The sequence below is a fragment of the Callionymus lyra genome, chromosome 3, assembly GCF_982586985.1.
Source record: "Callionymus lyra chromosome 3, fCalLyr1.hap1.1, whole genome shotgun sequence".
Lineage (NCBI taxonomy): Eukaryota > Metazoa > Chordata > Actinopteri > Syngnathiformes > Callionymidae > Callionymus > Callionymus lyra.
Window position 1 is genome coordinate 33,335,152 of NC_141820.1, and position 25,145 is coordinate 33,360,296.

General features: G+C 39.4%; 2 protein-coding genes across 4 annotated transcripts; both read left to right on the top strand.

Moving 5' to 3' along the window:
- Window positions 1–214: 214 nt before the first annotated feature.
- Window positions 215–24,161, top strand: hoxa3a (homeobox A3a). 3 transcript variants are annotated; one of them, XM_087787589.1, is made up of 4 exons: window positions 215–811; window positions 14,547–14,601; window positions 18,065–18,614; window positions 22,755–24,161. In XM_087787589.1, the coding sequence occupies exons 3-4, from the start codon at window positions 18,182–18,184 to the stop codon at window positions 23,528–23,530; spliced, it is 1,209 nt and encodes a 402-aa protein (XP_087643715.1). In that variant the 5' UTR covers window positions 215–811; window positions 14,547–14,601; window positions 18,065–18,181; the 3' UTR covers window positions 23,531–24,161. The 3 variants fall into 3 exon arrangements, with proteins under 3 accessions (XP_087643715.1, XP_087643714.1, XP_087643713.1); XM_087787588.1 differs by lacking the exon at window positions 215–811 and adding an exon at window positions 13,365–13,757; XM_087787587.1 differs by lacking the exons at window positions 215–811; window positions 14,547–14,601 and adding an exon at window positions 14,669–15,872.
- Window positions 2,313–6,268, top strand: hoxa4a (homeobox A4a). Its single transcript, XM_087787599.1, has 2 exons — window positions 2,313–3,698; window positions 5,418–6,268. Exons 1-2 carry the CDS (start codon window positions 3,269–3,271, stop codon window positions 5,735–5,737), a joined length of 750 nt encoding a protein of 249 aa, XP_087643725.1. The 5' UTR covers window positions 2,313–3,268; the 3' UTR covers window positions 5,738–6,268.
- Window positions 24,162–25,145: the final 984 nt, after the last annotated feature.

Here is a 25,145-nt window from a genome sequence, read left to right on the forward strand (position 1 = left end):
ACAACTATGGAAGGACGCGACATCATTACTGCTCTGGTGTATCGTTAAGCGATATAAAAACTACTTTTGCACGTTAAAAGTGCCTCTTATGTTGCAGTTAAGGTGAAATTGCTGTCCCAGAACACATAGTGGAAATTTGAAAGTGTTCTTTTGTAAATATATGAGGAAGTTTGGAGCATTTTAGTGGTGAACTTGTGTGTCCGCCTGCTGTTGTGGAAATGGTGGTGTAATTGGGGCTGAAGTGCTTTTGAGGGACATTTTAGAAATATTCTTGTGCACAAATGCACTTAGTGGTCTCTGAGGTATCTGCATGGGGGGTGTATTTGGAATCCTTTGGGGGCGATCCAGGGAGTTGACCTGCCGCTCCCCCCACGACCACCGCTGAACAGAGCCCGCACAAACTGAAGTCCAAGTCCGGGGTGAAGCCCGGGTCACCGCGTCTAACAGATATGAAAATGTCGCTTCTTTGGGAAAGGAGGGGCACGCCTGTTGTTTAACAAAGACTGTCAATGCTGAGATTAATCAGAAACAAAATGGAAACGGTGTCACTTTGGGGTCAGGCAGAAGTTATCTCTGTTTGGAGGAGCCTGGAGAATAGGGGGACCAGTAGGGGAAAGAAAAAGAAAGAAAAGGGTGAAAAGAAAAGGCATTGAATATTTCCCAAGTTTGGCCTCTTGTTTCTCCGTCCAGAGGCCTGATGGACACGAGGAGTCCGGAGGAGCTTTGTGAGGATCCGCGGCACAGACGCAGCCCCTCGTCCACAAGATGGACCTGTACCCAGCCCTGGACATGACGGCTGCAACGTGGCACGGTAAGAGGCGACTCCAAATATTCCAGCACATTATTATCATCTATATATTGTTAGAAAGAAAAAACACACACCTTGCTAATTACATATGTTTCCCTTTTAATGCAATACACATTAGTAGATTGTTGTTGGGTATTTTTATATTAAAAAGTGAAGAAGAAGAATTTCACGGGTAATTAGTCAATTGTATTACAATAGTCCATTTTTTTTTAAACTTTAGAAAATACCTTTTGTCCATTTTGCACTTTCAGTGTCATAACTTCTACATTAAAAATTAAACTAAATAACATTCATTTCCATGTGTGTTTTATCTTGGATGTTGCCTTTATATTTTAATATTCTCATTCAATATTGTACAATCTTTTAAAAAAAAAGACTGTAATTATTTTCACAAGTATTCATTTTTGTTTCAAATTCTATGTTATATTTTACTAAATTAGTAAAATATAAAGGTTATATATTTGTTTATAATTGTGTCATTACACTTGTGGGTCACGAATGAAGTTCAGAACAAAAAAATATTGTGAACCAGGAAATGTTTATAATAAATGTTAAAATATAGTTAGAAATACATCCAAGAAATAAATTAATTGACATTTTTGTACTTGACTGGCCATTGTTTTTGTCGTATAGAGCTATATAACGAGTGTCATTACACGCACATTACATGAAATGACACCAAAGATACTTAAAGTGTCTTGTTTTGGACATTATATCAACATAGATGTCAAATTGTTGTTTTTTATGCTTATTCAGCCATTGACTCAAAGCATTAAGAAGCATTAGTGGTGCATTGAGAGTGCTATAGCTTTGAGATTACGACTTTAAGCTAACTTACATGTGTTTGCTTTAATGTAAATAAAAAATGGAGGTTATAATATTGTATTTCTTTTAAATTATAATATTGATTACAAAAGCATTCGCAGTGTGTACGTTCCTGACAGTACTTGTATTCTAACTGTATTATTGCAAATAAATTTGTATATTTAACAAATGAATTTATTGTACTCTTTTTATTTATGAGATTATGTCTATAGGGTTTGTTTAGTGGGACGCGTGTCCACATTATCACCGTGTATTTGCTTTTAAATTGATCGTTACGCGCTACATCCCAAGTAAATCTGGACAGTATTATAATCCTCTTTTGGACTCTATCTCTCCTCCTATCTCTAATGGGTGAGGTCGTGTCTTGTAACGTTTTTCTCAACTAGGTTCTGACAAAAGCGTGTGTTTCCATCCATACATGAGCGGCTGATGTAAAACGCTGCAGTCAGTCGTGTTGTGACGGACACTCCACGGGCGTCAGTGAACGCAGCAGAGGATGACAGCGATGCCTAGAAAAAACAAAATGCATCCATTTTTTAAAATGTTGTTTAATTGTTAGTCGAACTATGTGTCGAAAGGGACTTTAACGTGTCATGATTTATGAGTGTGTGAAGGTTTTATGAGGCCAAGTGCTGCTGGCGCTGATGATGGACGGATAAGGACATTTTCTTCTGTCAATTCTGTGATTCTTTAAATGACAAACTTGTTAATTTTAGAGATGCAAGAAACACAAGACTATTTAAGATCCATTTTTTCGTTTTCATCAGGTTATTTCATGTGTTTTTATTACGTCAAACAGCACACACGCGTCACTTCAGCTTCTGTTTGGAAAATTAGACGAGTTTAATTTATATTATATTATCTTTACGGATGGTTTGTTGAGAAATTGTCAATCGACAGATAACACGAGGCTTTGATAATGTTGTTTATGTGGGTGTTTTCTCGCGTACATGGAGGAAATCAAAATCAAAGAATCGAATCATCTCCGGAGTCAATGCGATTATCCAAAATCCAGCTTTACAGCATTTATATAATATGATATTCCCCGAGATGTTCACATATGATCTCGCTGATTGTGTGTGTGTGTGTGAATACACTGTTTATTTAGGGGTATCCGAGTTTCCATGTCAATAGCAGCACCGAAAACCTCTAAAAGATGGATTTGTAGTTTCATTCTTGTGTTGCAGCCACTTCGTGTTGCGTTCACTGTCTCTCACAAAGTGTCCGTCACACATCCAAGACACAACAACAACAGTTCGATGCGACGCCTGGGCTTTGTTCCGACAAAATAATAATACTGATAAAAACACATTTATCTGCGGACAAAAAGCGAGTTTAAATGTTTATCTTGAGCCACTGGCGTCCCCGCAGTAAACAAGTTCTCTCATTAAGTCTCCTTATATACGCTGATTTAATAACAAAACAGCGACGTAGAGCCAGTGGTTCTGCTGGTACCGGTACCATGCTCGCCATTGGTTCTTGTTTACATGATGCCCGCAGCTCGCGCGCCGATTGGCCGCGGCGCTCACGTGACCTGGCAACTTTGTACATTTGACAAGGAGTAGGAGGGATTTTGTGAGAGATCAGAAAAACGACAGCGCGATAAAAATTAGTATTGTTGCACTTCACAAATTAATGACCATGAGTTCCTACTTGATAAACTCCAACTACATCGAGCCTTCCTTCCCGCCGTGCGACGAGTACCAGCAGGGCGGGTACGAGTACTACGAGCGGCCCAAAGACCCGGGCTTCCCTCATCACCACGATGATGCGTCCTATCCGAGGTCAAACTACACCGAGTCCGGCTACGACTACGTCCCCGCCACCGGACACGACGACTTCGGCGACGGGCACCACACGCAGCCGCAGCCGGTCCCGGCGCCTCCACAGCAGCCGCAGCCGCAGCAGAGCCTCCACGGCGCGCGGCTCTCCGGGGGCCCGGACGGTGGCGCTGGAGCGACGGCCGGCAAAGACTGCAGCCTCGCCGGGGAGGTGTATCCCGGCTTGGCGAAGGGCAAGGAGCCGGTGGTGTACCCGTGGATGAAGAAGGTCCACGTCAACTCGGGTGAGTTCCCGGTGTCACCGACAAGTGTGGGGTCTTTTGGAGGCGATTTACGGTCGTGGAGCAGCGGGGTCGCTCGTTAAAGACCCTCGTAAATTTGATGGCTTGTGTTCTCTGTCGGGACCGTGCGCCTTTGTTGCTCTCCTGCCCGGACTAGCTGGAGCCTGGCCAAAGTCTTGATCCAGATGTGGGTTTGCAACATTATTTTTATCTATCTGCGTCTATTTAAGGGACGTTTTGTGCAGAAATATTTCCCGGGGAAAAGCTCTTCATTACGCGTCATTTTCTTTCCCAGGATTATGCGTAAAAATGACATTTGGACACGAGCTTCCGTTAAAACACGTGAGCGCGTTTACATACAAGCAAATCACGCGGATTCACTTTCAGACGAGGCTCGTTTTGCGTCACAAAAGTGTTGAAATATTACGCGGGAATTAAAATGCAAAAGGTTTTTAAGATAAAACATTCAATGTCTGATTTAGTTTTTCTCAATATATGGCATTTCAAAAGGGCAACACGCACATCCTATTATACGTATTTTATTTTAGCGTTAAACTCAAGATCAAATCAGACATTTTAGATTAAAATTAAAAAAACTAAAGCCTTTCTATTCCCTAATAAAACAACAACGTACGCAGAGAGAAACATTAATGTTGTTTTAAATGTTCATATTAACCCTCAAAGCACCTGCCATCAAAGCTCACCTTTGATTATTTATTTTTTTCTATTTTGCTTCCTGTTTTACAATATTATTTTTCAAACATCGTGTCCCTGGATATCATTGCTAAAAAAAAGACTAGCTTTGTCGTTTGGGGGAATTAAAATAAATACAATTTAGTTCCATTGATAAAAGAAAATGATAAATATTCAAAAACCCTGCTTGACAAGACGATTTTAAATGATTATTGTTAATACAATAATACCATAAAACCTTAAATTACCTGATCACTCAGTAGACAAATATATTAAAGGTTATTCCACTTTATACAGGTTTATGTGGCGTGGACATGGACATTGTTTTAAAATATATTTGCACTAATTAAATGAGTAAACATCCATTATTTCTCTACAACACGTTGTTGCTTTAGCCGCCATTTCTTTGTTTTCTTAGAATCAATCAATATATGTTTGGACGTGACCATTGAAACGCACAAAACCACAGCGTATACACAGATCCATACGTGTGTGTGTCCTTCCAAAAGATGGACCAGTTTGTTATATCAGCATTTTTTTTCAGCCCAAAAGAAATTCATCAATCTCACACCACACACACTCACACACACACACACACACACATCAGGCCTTCAAAAACCTTCCATCGTCCTCTTGACGGGATGAAGAAAAAAACTAAAGACGGTCCATTTGTATAATAGTGTTTATAATTAAGAAATCCACTCTAGTGTATCATGAATGGAGAACTTGTTGAAATGGCGTAGACCTGAGTATGTAGTGAGAGAATTTCAGTATTTAGATTTAATATTTAGATGGAGCCGTCCCTTTCATTAGGCTAAACAAGCAGCTGCTATGAGCAACATGGCCACTAGGAGGGGTTACAAACTTGAGTGGACATCGGCTCAAAGAGAAGGAGCGACAATCCTGCGACTTATCGGGAAGAAAAAGTCTAATTTAGAGAAATTTAATTTGGGTTCCGGGCCAGTTATGCTTGTATGTTGGTGATGCGTTAAAGCACTCTGTCACTGAACCTGGTCGTGTTTGTTACAGTCAACGCCAGCTACAACGGTGGCGTCCCCAAACGCTCCCGCACCGCCTACACCCGCCAGCAGGCCCTGGAGCTGGAGAAGGAGTTCCACTTCAACCGCTACCTGACCCGCCGCCGGCGCGTGGAGATCGCCCACACCATGTGTCTGTCGGAGCGGCAGGTCAAGATCTGGTTCCAGAACCGCAGGATGAAGTGGAAGAAGGAGCACAAGCTGCCCAACACCAAGATCCGCTCGTCCAGCTCGGCCTCGTCGTCGTCATCGTCGGGGGTCAAGACAGGCCAGCAGCTCGTCCCCACGCCCACCTGCACCACCGCCCTATAGTCCCCCCCAGCCGCCACTTAAACCAGACTGAGAAGTGGATATCATGGACCCGATCTCAATATTTGAAGGAGTCTGCCAGCGGACCCCTGTCACCTCCCTCCTCCTCTTCTTCTTCTTCTTCATATAAGCTTGAAACCACCGACAGTTCCCACCGTTCAAGTGTTGAAATATTTGTTTACGCAGGACTCGGATCAGTTAAAGTGCGAGAGGTAAAGCTCTTTATCCTCCTTTTTTTATTTTCTATCTCATGGAGAGTGCTAATATACTTGAAAGATTTTGGATATTTGGCATAACAGTGTAGTCTGTGTGTGTGTTTGAGTGCTGAGTGTAGGACATGTGATGTACATACAGATCATAATGAAGGCACAATGAAGGAGACAGCATTTCATGGTAGACTCTAGTTTGTGGTAGTTGCTTTGTGCTAGTGCGTCATGTTTGTTGTGATGTTCTAAACTGTGAATACGTGTCGTCGCCGTGTCGTGGTAGAGTAGACCTTAAACTTGTCTGTGAAAATAAATATTCACTAATGAAGCTGACCGGCCTGTGACTCTTTGATTTTCGGCACACGAGAGCGAAGGTTTGTTTAGAAAAAAAAAAGGACGTTCAGGGTCAGAAGTTTGAAAGTTTGTTTTGGGAGGAAACAAAACAGTTGGGCTCAGTTATTAAATTAACAAAACCAACAAGTTTCAGTTCTCTGCGTTAAAAAAAACTGTGATACATGTTTCTGCCTGAACGCTTGCAAAATTGTATTTTATTTTAACTAAGAAAAATACTTGTTTATGTATTAATTTAACAGAGTTTTCTAGATAATAAGATAAAATTTAGAAACATTTTCAAGAATTTTCAAAGTAAATTCATTACTTTGAAAATTTGTTAGTTTAAAGAAAAAAATTCCATGTTAAGCAATCTTTAGAAAAAGAAAAAATATTGGGAAATTGTCTATGTGATTTTTACAAACATCATATTTGTATATAACATATCCTCATTTTCATAATTTTGTTATGACTTTGTTAAAAACATAAAAGTCGGATCAGTTTCTAAAGTAAACCAAAAATGTTAGTAACTCATGTTAATGTCATTGCTGTGTTTATTCCAACTTTATTCCTTATTTCTTCTTCTCTTTTTTTCAAAAAAGCATCGAAAGACAGATGCTCATGATTTAGCGTTAAACTGTTGAAATGGTCAAAGAAACCAGTCAAATCATCTGGTCTATCGCTTGTGCGTTTTGTTTACATTTTTTCACGATGGCACATGAACGCACCGTTGAGCCTGCAGCAATAACACGTGTCCTCTCATCACAAAATAAAACTGTTTCTTCAACGTATTAAAGTAAGAGAATATGTTCTGATCAATTCCAGAATGTCACCTGTTTATGATTATTTTGATTGAAAATATTTGTTTTATATTTAATTCTCGATGATCTTGTTAATTGTTCTTATTTACTAGAAAGACTTTAGTCGTAACATTCCTCAGTATTAATTAATTTAATGGAACTAAATTTACTTGTGTTCTTTGCTTGTCTTTTTGCTGTAAAGTTTGATGAAAGAAACAAAAGATTCAACAGCGTCGTCTTCGACCACAAATATACTTGTCACTTGACCACAATCCTCCGAGCACCAGAGTGTGAGTGTTGGTCACTACCTGCTACATCCAAACAATAGAGAGTTCATCCAGGGGACATGGCGGCCTCTAACCAATCACAGGCCCACAGCACTTCTCCTGACCCTTGACCTCTTGACACGTACACCTCTCAGACCATTCGTCAGAGCTGAGATGCTCTTTCTCATTTGGGATTGAACCAGGGACAGAAACAAATAAACAAAACAAGAAACACAACGGCGCTTATAGTGGCGAGAATGGATTCATCAAAATGGATTCTTGCGGAGGGGAGGGGCGGAGGCGAGGGGGGTCTGTCATGTCATTCATCACAGGAGCCCCCTGCTCATGTCAGAGCATGACGAGAGGGCAGATCCCAACACAAACATCATGGTGAAGCGCGCTGTGGAATATAATTTGATCTTCTCTGTGGTTTTTGCTACAGTGGAGATGTGAGCGCCGAGGATTCCTACGCTATGCTGACCCCTGAATGTTACATTTGATGTAAAATATGGAAGAACTTCCTAATCAGAGTGAAACTGGAGTTTATTTGTCACAAATGGTTTTGATTTTTTTTTTAAAAACACTCATTTTGTGACGCGCCAGAGCTCAGAAGTTAGGAAAGATAAAGTTAGATATAAATAAAGTAATGGTTCCACATGGTCAGCTTTGATAGCTTGTGTCCTAACACACTCGCCATGAGCTCAGGTGTGAAAAATAAACCCACAAATGCAACAACGTTGGCTGTCTTAGCTTTCGCCCCGATCCGTAAATCACATCAATATCCGGTCCGATACGCATCTTGGTCCAGATCCCATCTCTAATTTTCTCCAACTCCAGAAGAGGCTGGAGAGCAAAGTGACACATTCCTCCAGTCATTTTTAACTCTCTGCTATAAGGTCACTTCCACTCTTGTGAAATTTTAATTTCCCTCCACGTGATCCTCTGAATTATAGATGACCCCCGGGTCAGAAATAGACGAGAAATTCTGTCTTATTTTTATTTGAAGTCGACCTCTGCAGGGTGAGAGTCACGTCTCCGCCGCTGTCGTCATGACTTGTGAGTAGATTTTTGACTTGATTGCAAAAAAAAGGAGAATATCATCAAATCTAGAATGATGCTTTTATATTATTCCATCATACATTTTACAACTGTTTCTTTTGAACTTCAAACAGTTTTCTAAATTGCAAGAAGTGTGTGTTTCTATCAATCATTTAAGTTTACTTTGACTAAATAAAAAAAATGTATTTATCACGTTGAGACACATCTTCTTTTTCTGTTTTCTGCGTGAACATTTAATTTAATTTAATTTTGGATTATTAAAGGAGAATAGTACTAGTATATTATACATTTAAAATACATTCTGTTTGTAACATGATGAATTATATAACAGAGGAATTTTAAACGTTTATTTTGTAGATTATCAAATCTCATATAAGAGAATAATGTTTTGATTTATTAATAATTTTTTGGAGAAAAAAAAAGACAACTTAAACTCTATTTTATTATTGTCTCAATTATTGTATAATGTTTAACTTCATCTTTTCATTATCAAAATATACATATATATATAAATATATATATATATATTGCTATATTGTTATATTCTCATCTAAGGAATGTACACTATGTTAAATAATGAAAGAAAAGAATCAATTGATGACTTTCAGGACTTTTAAAATGTATATAAATTAGGCTACTTATAATAAAGAAAAATAATTATGGCTTCAAATTATTATTTAAAAGCATAATAACTCATTATTCATGATATATCTTTTTTTATTATTTAAACTGGAGTTTAAATAAAGCTCATTTTGAATGTAAAAAATGATGTCTAACTGTGTTAAATATGGGTTTGAGAAAGTAAAAATAATAAATAGTGAAGTAAAAAATACATAGTGTTATGTACACTTTATTATTATTTATTTGAATTAAATGTTTAAAAAAAAAGTGAATCTCTTACGCTGTTTTTTTTAGCAGTGTCTTACTAGATCTGATCATGTTTTGTTTAAAATGTTACAAAAAAATTGTCTTTTAAGAGTAGTAAGAGTTCTTTTATTTTCCAGATGTCTGATCTCAAATGTGCCAAAACATAAATTCTAATATATTGTGGTTGATTATTCAAACAAAAAAATATTGTTTGCGGATTTCTGCTCAAAATCTTGCTTAAATAGACATTAATATTTAATTAAATGACATAGTATTTATTTTAATTTGTGACTGGGAGTTCCTATGTGTGTGTTTGGATGCATATTTAAATAAGAAGATGTAGTTTTGTAGTGCTATAAAATCTTACTTGATATCTCTGACGTGGTTAGTTTATTTCACGTCAACAAATGATGAATCTGACTCACACTGACTCCTTTTTTTTCTGACATCTTCAAACAAATGCAACAAGGAGATATTTAAATGTGTTTGTAAAAAATCAATTCACCCTTTTTTCCCCCCACAAATAGTTGCCATGACAACCGAGAAAGCATGTTTGTCATGTCTCGAGTGTGTCGCATTGATTCACAGGTTAAGAAAAGTTTTCTCCCAAATATCTCTGACAGACCATGATAAATTGTCTCAGTTAAACCAAAGTGCGCAGCGATTACAGTAAAGACAGTAGAGAGAGCAAGAATGGAAATGTCTTTATTACGAGTTCCGCTTCAGTCTCTGGTGGACGGTCCCAAAAAAAACCACACGAGGATTTGGGTTTCACGTTTGGCTCGACCTGTGTAAACCTAAAACCAAATAGACTTGCTGCGACTCCTTGTAGGGAACGTGTTAAATAAATCAAACCGTGTGAAGCTGCCAATTAAAACTGGAGCCAAAACGGAACCAGATCCAGATGATGCGCCTTCTTGTCTCTCTGGGGGCGCAAATAATCCTGGCGACGCGACTGCAAGTCAAACTTTGGAGAGTTTCACGTGCGTCAAAGTGTCCACTAGTCCAGGTGTGGCCACGTCTGCTGCGCTCTCAAGTAAAGCACTCAAGTTTGGGAACACAAAGAGTGGAGTGGGTGTGGGTCTTTGCCCACGTCCGCCCCTCATGATGAATCGTGGTGCTGAGATTCTTCCTCTCCTCGCCTGCTGCTCGGTGTTGACTGAAAACAAGCGCCAAGCGGTGAGCAGGGCAGGAAGAAGGCTGTCCTGGAATCCACTCTTGGGCCACAGAAGTCCTCCTGTGACGGTCAAAGTCTAGATCCCCGACAAAGACCCTCTTCTCCGCTTCCTGCCGTCATCACTCAGTCGGTTAAGTGCACGGGGCCAAATGGGGGGTCCGGGTTGATCAGCGGGGTCGAGGAGCCACACTTGACTCACTGTCCGCTCGCCGCTGACGGACACACACTCGCACGCACACACACACACTGCTGCTGTTTTAGGCAGGTGTGTGTTGCTGTTTTGGGGAGCAGCGTGCTGGTGCTGATGGAAGCAGCGGCGCGCTAAGTGGAGATAAAGGGGGCGACACTGAGCACAGACCGCAGAGAAGGGCAGTTGCAACACCAGCCCATGTCCTCGAGAATAGACTCCTAAAGGGATTTTTTTTTTTTTACTCGAGTTCCACCATGTTTAATTCACAATCTGGCCACGACCATAACACAAAAAGACAGTTTAGAATATATTTATTGCAACAATATGCTGATGTGTTTGCAGCACAGTCGTCTTAAACATGGTTTATTTTGATTTATGGAAGGTTTCACACACTTGAATGGATGATATATGTATGAAGAATGTAAACACGTTTCTCTGTGTTACACTGCCAGAGTCATATTCCCAAGTTTCATATTGAGAAGAAAAAAAAAAAATCTTTTGAAACAAACTACTACCGCCTACTTATGCAGGAAATATTTGATAGTGTATTTGGCTCTGAAGTTGTGCACCAGGCGGAAACAGATATCTTCAGATCATGTTACTCATAATGACAAGATAATACACTTGATATTACACAATTTGTCATGCTAAATGGAGCCAAACAGGGATTTTGATCAGATAACAGTTGTGTAGAAATGATCCAAACACACTAAAAAAAGCATGTTCAACTCTCAAACTATACTTTTAAATCTCCACTTTTGAGCTGAAAACTTTCATATAAACAAATGTAGCACACAGCACATTATGCTACACATAATGTGCAGAGATTAAAATCTCCTTGTTGCTATTTTAAAGCTTAAATATTTTTGTGATACGTGTAATATACAATAAAGAATGTAATTTTCATTCATTATTTTGCTGTAACAATATACTGTACATAACATAAAGAAACATGCAAAATCTGAGTAGTATTGGAGCTATACACACATAAAACCATCATAAATCAAGATAAAAACAAAAAACTAAATTGTTGGGGTAAACATTCTCAGTAAGAACTTGGTTAATACAACCTTATTATGTTATATGTTTATTATCTTATTATGTACATCCTTATTATTACATGTGTATACATGTTAAGAGCGGTAATTTGGTCATCATCGTCGATGGAGTGGGTTGCTACTATAGTATTGCTAATGTAGCAAAACATTTTTTTTCCAAGGTAAAAAACTGTTGCAACATCTAACAAGGTTAAAAAAAACATCAATGAATTTCCATTTAAATATATATCATGATAATAAACAAGTCATTTTATTACTCCTCTGTTTAACTACACACTTAGCTAAGCTAGTTCAAATGAAGCTAATTGCTAAGCTACTTGTGTTCAAGGACAGGAAAGGGAAAAGCAAACTAGAAAGAAATGAAGACAAAGATATAAAGCATCAAAATCCTTAACAAACCAAAGCTTGATAGCACTAGCATAACATACGTATTCAAGTTAGTAAACTGCAGCTACATCTAAACAGATACAAACTAAAGTGTCCAGCTGTGACTCTGTAAATGATTAATGGTAAATGCACTTTTGCAACATTAGCTTTGATGCTAATATTTCTTTGGATTCTACTTTAACATTTAACTCTGAGACATTACTTATATCCTTTAATTCAGTTTAATTTTGACTTCCTTTGTCCAATAATTCTAGCTCATGGTGTAAAATGATCAGAAATGTTACTTTAACTCAATCCAAAACAAGTTTGTTGATCATTTTGGACTTCATGCTAAATGCTAACATTTAGATAATTTGATGATATAATTTAACTTCATTCAATGCAGTTATACATATTAAAAACATCCATTTGATGTTGTAGCATCACAATTTCTATCTTAAAAAAAATACACAACTCTTTATATAACATTATGACTTTTGAACTTGTTTAACAATGTGAGCGATTGTGGGGATTTATTGTCAAATATTCATCACAGTATTGTATTATCTTATATGATTTCACTGAGGCAAGAGAATTTAATAAAAAAAAATATATACACCTAATCACATTTACCCTTGAATGTTCCAATTTTGCTAGGATCAGCACAAACACTAATGCAATACTGCACATTGGTTTCCACAGCAACACAAATGACAACATGTATTATCATGTGTAAATGTTACTCTGAGATATTTGGCACCAACATGCAACTTAATATTCTGAGCTTATCCTCAGTTATTTGGTGTCATATTGTTTAATATATTGTTATATTTTTACCATTTTCAGAAAAAGGGCTTATGATTCAATGTTGCACATGCACTGTTTATTGTCTGAATTAGATTTTGGCTCAAATGTGTCTTATATACCAGTCTGGTCCTATAACAATTCAAATGTTACCCTAAAATGAGCGTTTTATGTAATTTATTTTTGCTTTAATGAAAGATTTTCACATGGATATTCATTCTTAGATTATAATCCTTGTTTTATTTAAAAATAAATCAAATAATGAGTTCAGGTTTGTTTGACTGGAACAATGGATCATTCATTTACTGGCGCTCCGTTTTTTTTGACAAAGGATGTTCTGGTTAATCATTAATTCATCCAAAAAAATGTCAGGATATAGTCGTCCTTGCGCGGGGTTTTTCATTGTGTTGACCCAAATAAATACGGAATCCCATCGCTGCACATCGCAGAAGACGTTTTTCTTGCACAGATATTAAACCTCTGTTACACACACGCCTCCTTCTTCCTCCTCTGCTCATCCAAAAATCCTTCTGTAACCCCCCACAACCAGCACGACCACCGTGCCTCTCTCAGGGCAATAGCCGCCTCCATTAATGATTCACAGCCTCAAATAAAAGGGGATTTAAGTTTGACGCTGCGTCACGTGATCAAGGCGCATAATACTGCGCGGTGTTATGGCAGTGAGGGGAAAAAGCGGAGCCCCGATCCGAACATATGATGCAGATTATTTGAGGGTTCACCCCCCACTTCATCCACAACAACAACAACAAGCAGCTGCCGTGGATTTAATTTTTTATATTTTGTTTTATTTTTTTTGAATGATTCTCCCGCGGTCGCGGACGGACGTGTTTTTGCGCGCAGGGTGAAAAGCTTCTACGAGAGGATGGATTTTATTTTGAGGTATTTCCGCCAATTGTTCATAACTGTCGTGAGTTATTGCCGAGAATGGGTCAGTGGGAAGCAGGGCGAGGGCGCTTAAAACGAGGGGTTAGGCTTCTTTTAAAACTGATCAAGATGCATCCCATAATTACAGACCTTTAGCAATCTCTGTTTATTTATTTATCAGTCAAAACACACAGCAGTTTAAATAAAACGATCACCGTAAATACATTTTACCGTAAACAAACGCCGTTTTAAATTCTCAAATTGAGGGAATCCCCAAAAAACAAAAACGCACCTGAAAATATATCATCAATAAAAGCTCCATTAGAAAAAAGGTAGAACCGGGCTCGTGTCTCTCCTCCGTGGAAATGAGGATATAATGGAAGACGGAGTGGCACCCACGGCCGCGCTGAGGTCACGGAGCTCCTGCGTGATTTATGGGCGAGGGGACTTTGGGAAGATGGTGCACGAGAGCTAATGACTCTTCGATCCGTGGGTGCGGGAAAATGCAGAAAAACAAAACAGAAAAAACATTTTTACGCGTGTACTTTTACGCACGAATAAAAAACACCAATTATATAATTTCCTGTGATCAGTTGCGTAAAAACGCGTCGTGTTTATTCTTTTTATTTTAAATAAACTAAACGCTACAATACATGCTTTTAGATATTGTAAAAAGGCTTTACGTGAGAAAAGATAATAGAAGGTTAAATAAAAAACGGACTAAATGTCATAATAATGCTTTTAAAATATATATATTTTTAAATTATAAATAAAGCAAAAAAAAAATGTCTATCCTCGTTGCAGAGCTGTGTCCACGGAAAGCGAGGCCGCCGCGTGGAAACCCTAAAAAGCGCCCACGGTGAGTCCATGCATCTTTATTGATTTGTCTTATGAATGTTGATATCCTTATTCCATTTCTAATAAGTAGCCCACACGCCCACGGAAACCTTTGGCGTGGACACGAGAGCGCTTTTGCTCACGACGTGCAGTGGGAGCCATAAGTCTCTGTTCCGCGCACACTTGTCTCCGCGGCGTCATTTGTCACGATTAAAGTGGAGCGCGGCCTTGCTGTTTTTCAAACCTCCTGCTTCCACCGTGATTTATTCCTAATCTATTTGCATCATTGGAAGAAGTGGAATGAAGTGAAATTGAAAATAATATTCTTTAAAAAAGCGGCAGAATCACATTGTAAATATATAAGTATTACCCGTATACTAGTGAGCGCCCACCACCCGTCTGACTCTTAACCCTCTTTTGTTCCTAAAAGTTGGTGATTCATCGTTTTCCCTGACAATAAAAGTCAATAATTAAACAAAATAAAGGCAGTGTTGGCTGAAAAAAAGCCCTAACGCGTGGATTTTTTGGACCCACTCACCCTCCCACGCTGTCCATGATCTGTTGTCTGAACCCGACAAGACGATATAAATCTCTTCTTTTTTTTTTAAGAAGAAAAGGGTATTCCCTGTGTCTTCTCGCTGCTATCCTATTTCACGTGGAATAATCTGAGTAGTATTCCAATAATCCTTGGCAATCCCTACAGATGTGCGTGAGGTGGAAAAGAGGGCAGGTTGATGATTAACCCACGCGCAAAGACGCCTTTATGTGGCGCGCGGCTGAGAAGGCAGCACAGTCAGCATCTTTCTCCCACTCTTAATCTGGCCAAATCACGCAAATGCATTGGAAATAATCCGCGGCTCTTGTTTGTGGAGCTGTGTTTTTGCGTGGGGGAGGAGGAGGAGGTGAAGCACTTTCCAAGGCGCTCGCTCATTTGCATAATTTTTCTTGTCTATAGTGACGCTGGCGGTTCGGGGCAGTTCACTGGTGTCTGCGTGGAACTGGTGAAGGATCACATAGTCCAGAATCACTATGAAGCTCTGGTCATCGCCAGAGCACGTGGATAAACCCAAATCGTGACTCCAGATTATCTCTCTGACCCCTTCTCGTCGAGAAGACAAGGAAGAGGGGAAAGGTTTTTTTTTTTCCTCCCTCTCACGGTTCTTCCCATTTCTGGTTGGGGCTGTAAATGCTTCAGAGCTTGCGTGGAAACTTTCTCGTGGATTATTCTGATGGATTTGCTCGCTGAATGAGAGAATATTGGTGGGTGCTGAGCAGTGGTCGTCACAGGAGAAGGTAAGTAGGCCAGGAATAGTCTGCCTTTGCTTGTAAATGGCCGAGTTAGTGTGTCGTGGCGTGATTTATCACCGTATGACTTAGATCTCAGTTCAGGAAGAGTTCACACACACACACGCACACACACACACAGAGCTCGGCTATCGAGGAGCAGCAGGCTTTTGTCTCTCGCTGTCCCGGTTTATGAAGATAGCAAAATAGCCAGATTTAAGAGTGTTTGCGGACCACGACGACACACCTTCGTGCACACTCCTCTGCGCGGTCTCTCCTGCTCACCGTCCCTGCTCGCTCTGGATCAATCCGCCACTAAAGTCTCTACAAAAAAAACATTCTAAAAACATTTAGAGCAGAATCATGGCGGAGGTTTGCATAAAGGAGTAACGTTACATATTAAATTATAATTACGCTTTTAAAAAATGTTCGATCGTTTTCTTTTTGCATACTAACGAAACGTTAAATCATCAAGTGACGTTTAAGTAAACATTTAGTGTCAAATGCTATAAATTATTTTGGACTGTTTGCTGCAATGCTGTCATAGATTAATGCATTTTCTACCGTCATGTGGATTTAGTGAAAAAAAATCGAATGAGTTATTTTTAATTGTATTATTAGTGTATTAGTTTAATATTATTGCTATTATTATTATTATTGTTATTTGTATCTGTATTATTAGTATTACTTATATTATTATAGTGTGTCTTTGGCTGAACACTCCTGAACCTTAGCTTGACTCCTTAATGTTTTCTTTAAGTCTTTTATTATGTGTAAATGTATGTTCTATCTATCTATTTGATTTTATTTTAACTAATTGATCACTCGTGAGCTCGTAAATTTAAATCGTCTTTTAATAAACTATAACGTTTTAAAAACGTATTCAATGACCTATTCTTTCGAGCGGTTGCTTTGTTGCGTGATGTATTCTCAATTTAAATGTTTAATTTATTACGCTTACATTTTCTATTTACTTGTTATCGTATTTGTATCTTTTTGTGTTAGTTCCTGTTCCTCTGTTTTCTTTCTTTCTTTTTTAAAGAAGTGTTTCCCCTTTTATAGCTCTTGACGAGTCACAGTTAATATATCATTTTATGTCTCTTACTTTCTGTCTTTGCATGCATTTTTGTTCTAATTAATCCTATTTTATCAGTCATATGTTACCCTCTTTCTCCTCTTGATTCTCTTTCATTGTGAGTGTCTGAGTTGAATGTTTTTTCTTTTTGTTCATGGAAACATCAACTTAACTATATTTACTATATCTTGCTGTGTTGTGAAATAATGATGAATTATTTGAGCATTAAGTATTTTATTTGACTCGTTTGACATATTATTATTACTGTTATTTATTACTGTTATTATTACGATTATAGTTACTATTTTTATTATTACTGTTATTTATTACTGTTATTATTACGAATGTAATTACTATTATAGTATCTATTCTTATAATTACCTATTATTATTACTGTTATTATTACTTGTTTTATTATAACTGTTCATATTATTGCTATTATTATTATTGTCGTTTCCACGGTTACCTGAGTGAGTGATGGCGGTTCAGAGTCTACTCTCTCTCGCTGGCCCACCGGGCTCGGGTCCACGTCGGGCCGTCCCGGCCCACTGCCCCTCATACATCACGGCGCCGGGCCGGCGAGTAGACAGCACCGACAGCATCCATTATTATGGGCCTGCGAGGGAAAAGTTCACGGCGTGGTCATGAGGATCCACGGCCCGGTTTTTCAGGTTCTTCTCCATTTATCTTGCGATGAGGCAAGTGTGTTGGGGGGAGGATGGAGGGAGGGGGGGAGGGAGGGGGGAGTTTATTCGAATATCAGCGCAACAATATCTGGCTAGAAAATGGGGTTCACGGGGAAAAGTGGCCAAAGGTTTAAGGGATCTGACAGAATGTTCGCAGTAACCCGCGAGAACAAGGTTTCCTGCAGCTCCTGATCCACTGGCTGGAGCCTCTTGTTAGCGCCATAATTGATTTGGCAAATATGAAAAGGTTTTGTTTAGTGCGTGTGGCGCAGATGGTGAGACAAGGTTAGTGTGCGCCGTGTAAGCCAGAAGGTAAACGGTAATAGTGCGCACAAGTGTCGGCCCATATCTCGCCTATAGTCTGCGGTGTCAGGCGAGCATTGAAAAGTAAGATGGATCGCCACCATTTCTCCTGCTCACACTGCTTCTTGTAACCCCAGGTTCACCCGAGGAGGCCATTGGCGGGGAGGCGTCACGTGATCGCCGGGTGCCAATGTTATTCTACGAGGGTGTCAAGACCCTGTCACGTTCTGAAATAAATATTGGGAAACGGCGAGATGCAAAAGGCAACCTACTACGACAGCTCGGCAATTTACTCTGGCTACCCATATCAAAGCGCAAATGGCTTCAGTTATGATGCCAATCAGGTCCAATATCCCCGAACCTCTCATGTGGAAAGTGAGTACCATCGACCCGCCTGCTCCCTGCAGTCCACTGACGGCTCCATGCCTGCGCACAAGCCCGAGAGCTGCGACAGCAGCGCGGAGGCGGAGGTCCATCCCGAGAGCGCCCAGGTGGCAGCAGGTCCACCCCCGACCCCGCACTCCCCTGGCGAGCTCAGCCAGAACAGCAGCGCCAACGGGTCCGGCCAGCCCAGCGCCAAGTCCGGCGGATCCCCCACGTCCAGCACGCGCAGCAAACAGATCTTCCCCTGGATGAAGGAGTCCCGGCAGAACACCAAGCAGAAGCCCAGCAGTAGCTCCAGCTCAGGTACCTATGCCACATGATGGGTCATCATCATCATCATCATCTCAAAGTATATTGTTCATCTTATAGTCACCAAGCAAAGGTGTCCCTCCAGCATGTCCCCTGCCGTCCACCCTGTGTAGCTGGGACAGCCACTATAACAGTTGACCTCATCATAATATCCGTTTTTTTCAGGTTTCAGGCTCACCATATAGAACGAATGAAATGAAAGATTAAAAAAATGTATTAACTTAAATAACACCCATAAGCATTACATTATAATAACAATCCAATTACAACAAAAAATATGATAAATAATTTAAATAAGATAAGGTAAGGTAAGGTAAGGTAGAACTATTGATCCCTCAGGAGGTCTCATTCGGGAAATTGTTTTTTTCCAATAGCCACAGGAAAAAGTACAAATACAGCAATTTTTCATAAAAAATGAATCAAATAAAATAAGAACAAGAACAAAGAGAACAATAAATATAAATATATATATAAATATAAATATAAATATAAATATAAATATAAATATAAATATAAATATAAATATAAATATAAATATAAATATAAATATAAATAATAATACGTTAAAAATAACTCTCCGAAAAACCAGCAAAAACTAATTTAAAAAAAAGGTTATCAACTAAACACAATCGATGGATGACTTTAGCTTTCCAGACTAGCTTAGCAACTCAAGGCATGTATTTGGACGGGTTGGAGGGTCAGAGGTCAGACAGAAAGATGTCATGATCCAACAATCTAAGAAAAGATGATGACGATGAGGCAACGTTTTCACACTTTTGTGAAGAATTTAGGTCTTGAGATGTACACGTCTGATAGTGTCCAATCCGACATTTTCCTCTTATCTCTTATCTGAGTCCAACATGAAAGGAACCGGTTGCACAGTCAGAGCACTTTTGGAATAGTTGTCTGGTCTAGAAACATTTTTTTCTCACTCCTCATGTAAAAACCGATCGAGGAACGTGTTGTTTTCGCTGATACGTTGTCACATGACCAGTAGTGTGTGTTTCATTAACACTTGTGTAGACCATAGTGAGGGCTCATAACAGTAACGTGGACGCGCCTCAAGTGAGGATGAGAACCAGTTGTGACCCCTGGCTGACCTCTCCCCACTGTAAACACACATCTCCACTGATCACACACTGTTCCCAGAGAGACAACACACAAATACTCCCAACAGTTGTTGCCGTTCGTCTTGCTGTTTTCACCTCGGGGGGGACACACACAGAGGGTCAGCAGGGGGGAGGTCGGGAATTATTTGGGAATGTTTTTTCACCAAACCTAAAACATTCTTGTGTTCTTAAAAAACGGGTTCAAACTTGCGACCTGTGGGCCATCTGAGACCCACGATACAATATTCTGTGGACCTCTATTTGAGGAAGGGACTCCATCTTTGTACAATGTCAGATGATAAATTAAAAAAAGATAATCAGGTTTATATAATTGTGATAAGATAAACAGATATAAATTGACATGTAAAACAAGACAAAATGGCACGTTTACAGTGAAACCATACAAAAATCTACCAACATTAAACAACAAAAAAAATAACAAATATAAATACATTTGGATGACGTTGAGATAAAAATGGTTTAAAGACCCCACCAAAAACCTGGGACCTTTTCTAGACAGGAATTGACCTCTCGTGGCCCCCGAACCTGTTCAGTTTCAGACCTCTGCTCAAAATGGATTGGAAAATAGATTGAACAGAGAATTCCAACATGTAAAATTGATATATATACAATTAACTCTCTTTTTTCACTTTAAAAATGTAACATTTCGTTTCTTTATTGATATAAAGATTAAACCGTCAATAAGAAGATTCTATTAGAATGAACATAATTATGAACATTATCAATGTATCATCTCAGTCTGTGAGAAAACTACAAGACAAGGTGCAAAGCAAAACAATCAGTGTTTTAAAAAGTTTAAGTAGGCGATCAACATACAATGTTGAATTGGATCGTGGACCAATAATTGATGAGCCGTGAGTTTGACAAGGAAACTTAGTATTAACTTTATTATTTTCCGTTAAAACTTAGAATATCTCAAATTGTTGTTAAAAGTGTAAAATTGATTTATGTTTGGCAGTAGACAAAAGGGTGAATATTCAAGTCAATTGTAAATTAGCTGATATTGCAGTGAGTGTCATGAAAATAGGTTATAATAATAAGACCATATAGCCAGCTTCTATTCTTGCCGTGCATTGAGGGCCTGGAATGGTGGAAGGGATTGTTTTGATATCATTATCTAGTTTTCAAAGACATTATAAAGTATACCACTGGCCAAATGTAATTAAACCAGAGGTCCGGATGTAGCCCACAGGCCTCCAGTTTGACAAGCTTATCTGTACTATGCTTTGATGTAAAATCCCTTTTTAATCTCTCGTTACCATTTCCTCTTAGAACTCTCCATTTCAATAAGCTTAGATCTTGAAAATCCAGATTGAAGGCTAAACAAGATGCCGATCAGAGATGAAAGGAGGAAACAGGTTATTTTATTTTAAATATTGTTGTCAAATAATGAGTCATCACAGTCATAGTAGTTGATTCCTATCATTTAAAATCTTACTATACGACTTTACGAGATTAGTCTCAAACACTGTAGAATGTAAATCTGCATCTGTTTACGACGATACAGGACTTCATGAAAACGCCTTTTTCCTGAATATCGATCCTTAATCTGCTGTGATAATTCATGTTGTTGTGAAAAAACAACTCAAGATAAGACATTTTTAGCTAAAAATAAAATCAGAAGATTAAAATAAATTTAAAAAAAATCTCTTGACAGAACTTGGTTTAATCTCGATTGACATCACACGACCAGCTAAACTAATACTATAGGTTAAGGAATACCATGTGGAGATTGTAAGGGGGGGTGTTGAGTTTTCCTCTCTGTACGTCCCTATCCAAAAGAGTTAAAAAGAGTCATCTGGACGAGGCCACTCAGCTGCAGAGGAAGTGGACCTCAGAGAGAAATTCATAACGCTTGTGTTTGCATTACGCTTGTTCTGCAAGTGGGGGTCAAGACGGGATCAAATATTGACCCGCTCGTCTGGGCTGATTTTATCGTTGAGCGTGTATAATATTCTGTGTATTGATTGTTAATTGCTCTGGCGATAACCTCTCACACCGGGAGCAGACTTATCAGGCTGTTGAGATTCTTGGCATTACTCACGTGAAAGTGCAGAGAGGGAGAAGAAAAGCTCTCAGATAAAACGTCTGCTTATCTCCAAAGCTGTTCTCTGGAAGCGTAGCCTCCCTGATGCTGCACAGCTCTGGCAACATGCTAAAATATGGCCCCTTTTGTTCAAACGCCGCTCACAGTGTGCATGTGAACTATTTTACAAATGCTCCAACATCAAGTCCAGGAGGTTACACAACTTTTTATTGAGTATTTATCACCATTCATAACAGTGTGAAGCTGCCATCTTGTAAAAACATAAAGCTTTGAACTCACTTTTTTTAAAGAGCACGCTGTTGCTGTTACACCTGACAAATTATATTCAGATGATGTGAAGTGATTTAACGTCCTGCATGTGTGTGTGGATTTATGTTGTTCATGTGGTCACATCACAGAGCAGTGTGAGGGCAGACAATCTGTCTCCGATTACACACCCGTTTGTAGGCTTGTCAAATGTAATTTCACTTGCTGACCAGAGGTGTCGCTGTGGCCAGTTGATTGAGTAATCCAATCAAAAATGCACGACATAAATGAAATAAAAATACATCTGACATACGATCAAATTGAAACCATGAATATATATTTATTGACAATCACCCCCTTTACTTATTTGATTCAAGTCATTAATAACAATAATTATGGGTTTGTATATAAACAAAAAATAGGAATAAATAGATAAATGTAATGAAAATGAAATAATAATGATAATTAAAAAATGGTAAACATTGTATCAAAAAATGTAATGTAAGTAGTATATATATAAAATGAGCAAATGAGAAGAAGATGTTTTTATTATTATTTTGAACACATCTTGGATGAATAAAGCAGTTGATGGTTTTAGTTATTTCGGTTTTAAAATGGATTAATTTGTAAAAATGTAGATATTAATAGTTATTTTAGAAGATAATCTTGAAGGATTGTTTCCTGACTGAACGTTCTTTGCCTCTCCGACAGTGGACAGTTGCCCTGGAGACAAAAGTCCTCCGGGGTCAGCAGCATCCAAGAGGGCCCGGACCGCCTACACCAGTGCCCAGCTGGTGGAGCTGGAGAAGGAGTTCCACTTCAACCGGTACCTGTGCAGACCCCGGAGGGTGGAGATGGCCAACCTGCTCAACCTCACCGAGAGACAGATCAAGATCTGGTTCCAGAACCGACGGATGAAGTACAAAAAGGATCAGAAGGGTGTCGGGATGATGCCCTCCCCTGGCGGTCAGTCCCCTCGGAGTCCAGTGGGCCCCTCGTCTGGAGGGGGGGGCGGCGGATACCTCAGCTCTATGCATTCTCTCGTGAACAGTGTCCCCTACGAGCCCCACTCGCCCACCTCCTACAACAAACCTCATCAGAATTCTTACAACATGGCCCCCACGTACCCCCCCTCTTTGAACACCTCTCTCAACAACTGCCCCCCTTCTCAGAAGAGGTACCCCGACCCCGCCACGCCCGAGTTTGACGCGCATGCGCTCCAGGGGAACGGCAGCTACGGGACGCACATGCAGGGCAGCCCGGTCTACGGTGGTTACATGGAACCCATGAGCACCTCTGGGGGCTCCGTGTTCGGCCTGAGCCACCTCTCGCACGGCCCGGCCTCCAACATGGACTACAACGGAGCCATCACGATGGGCAACGGTCAGCACCACGCGGTGTGCGACCCCACGCCGACCTACACGGACCTAACGGCGCACTATTCTCAGGGAAGAATCCAGGAAGCGCCCAAATTGACGCATCTGTAACGGCGGATCACTCCGCCCATTGTCTCCTCCGCCTCCAGCCGCATCACTGCTTTGTTTGTGCGCCTCCACCTTTTCCTATAGTTTGATGTGTGAAGTAGCGTAGGATAAACGATGTGCAGGAGGGCAAAGTATAAACATATTTAACCTTCTCATATTTTAAGTCAAACAGGGTATTATGATTTTTCAATGTGAACGTTTTTATTTATCCGCAGTTGAAGAATTGTGTTTTGCATTTTGTTGCACTTCCTGAAGGATAACGAGGGAAAATACATTTTCAAAAAAAAACACACGAGCTTTCACGCATTTTATCTTTTATTGTGTTTTTTTGTATTAGAGGTTATTTATTTATTCAGACATTTAGTATTACTGGACATAGTGTCGCCACCGACAGCAGCAAAAACACACACAAAAACACCGTCCTGCTGCTGCTCTGGACCTCCTGCCCGATCTTTATGTTCCCAGAATGTAAACATCACTCACGCAATAATGACGGAGGGACGCACACGTGCTAGCATTTTATTTATTTCAGGAACAGACATCAACGACATTATTACCCTTTTTTTCTCTCCTCTCGATGTCATACATTCCATGCTGCTCCAGTTCGTAGAAATAAAAATTGAAATGTAATAAACCAGCAGATTTTCGTTTTTTAATTCCATTTCACACGCGAAAAGGTTAACGAAAATATAGAATTAGTCTGAACGAAAATCCAGTTGTTAATTTTAAATGTAAAGATTCTCTCTTGCATCAGAGTAGATATCGCGCTTTGTGGTTTAGAAAAAAGAAAAGAAAATGTGACGCTCTCAGTGAAGAACACACTCGGGTGGCCTTCTCTTGTCCTTCGTCTGCGTGGGCTCATCTATTCTAATAAAAATGACAGCCAGACCTCCGCGGAAATTCTGCAAACACACAAAAAGAATTGAATTAAAACCCCTTAAAAATGTAACATTTAATGACCAGAAGCAGAAATTGAATTATGGACACTAATGAAGAAGCCTCTCGTTATGTCAATATCTAATATTCGTTTTTAGATCATTCGTTTTTAAATAAATAAAAACAAATCTATATATATATATATAAATATGATCAATAATATTGCCACAAATCGAAGGATTATATTATTTAACTAATCGTGTAAAATGTAAACAGTCAGGCAGCACTGCACATAATTGATAAATAAAAAATAGTAAATTAAAACAGAGATATTTATATTTTTCTCACGCATCCATGTGATTTTCTTTTTGGTTAATTCTCAAGGTTTGATTGATACACCAGGGCTAACCCTGACATATGGTTAGCAGGGAAGTCGCGGACAATTGAACCATGGTGTGTCAAAGCGCTCCCAAAAAAATCTGTGTGTACGCCAGCACACACTTCTGATGTGCACACACACGTCAATGTAAGAAAAAACATATTTTATAAGTTGGTTTGAAGCAGAAGCTAAATCACTGCAGACTAGGCAAAGCAGCAGAGGATCCTCTAAACACCACCACCCACTCATTTCCCCTCACACAAAGACTGCGCTTCATTCCAAAAAAGCCATCCATCTTAGCCCTGTCGCCCTCTGTTCACCCGCAGACATACAAGTCGTTAAAAAATATAGTAATTCTAACAG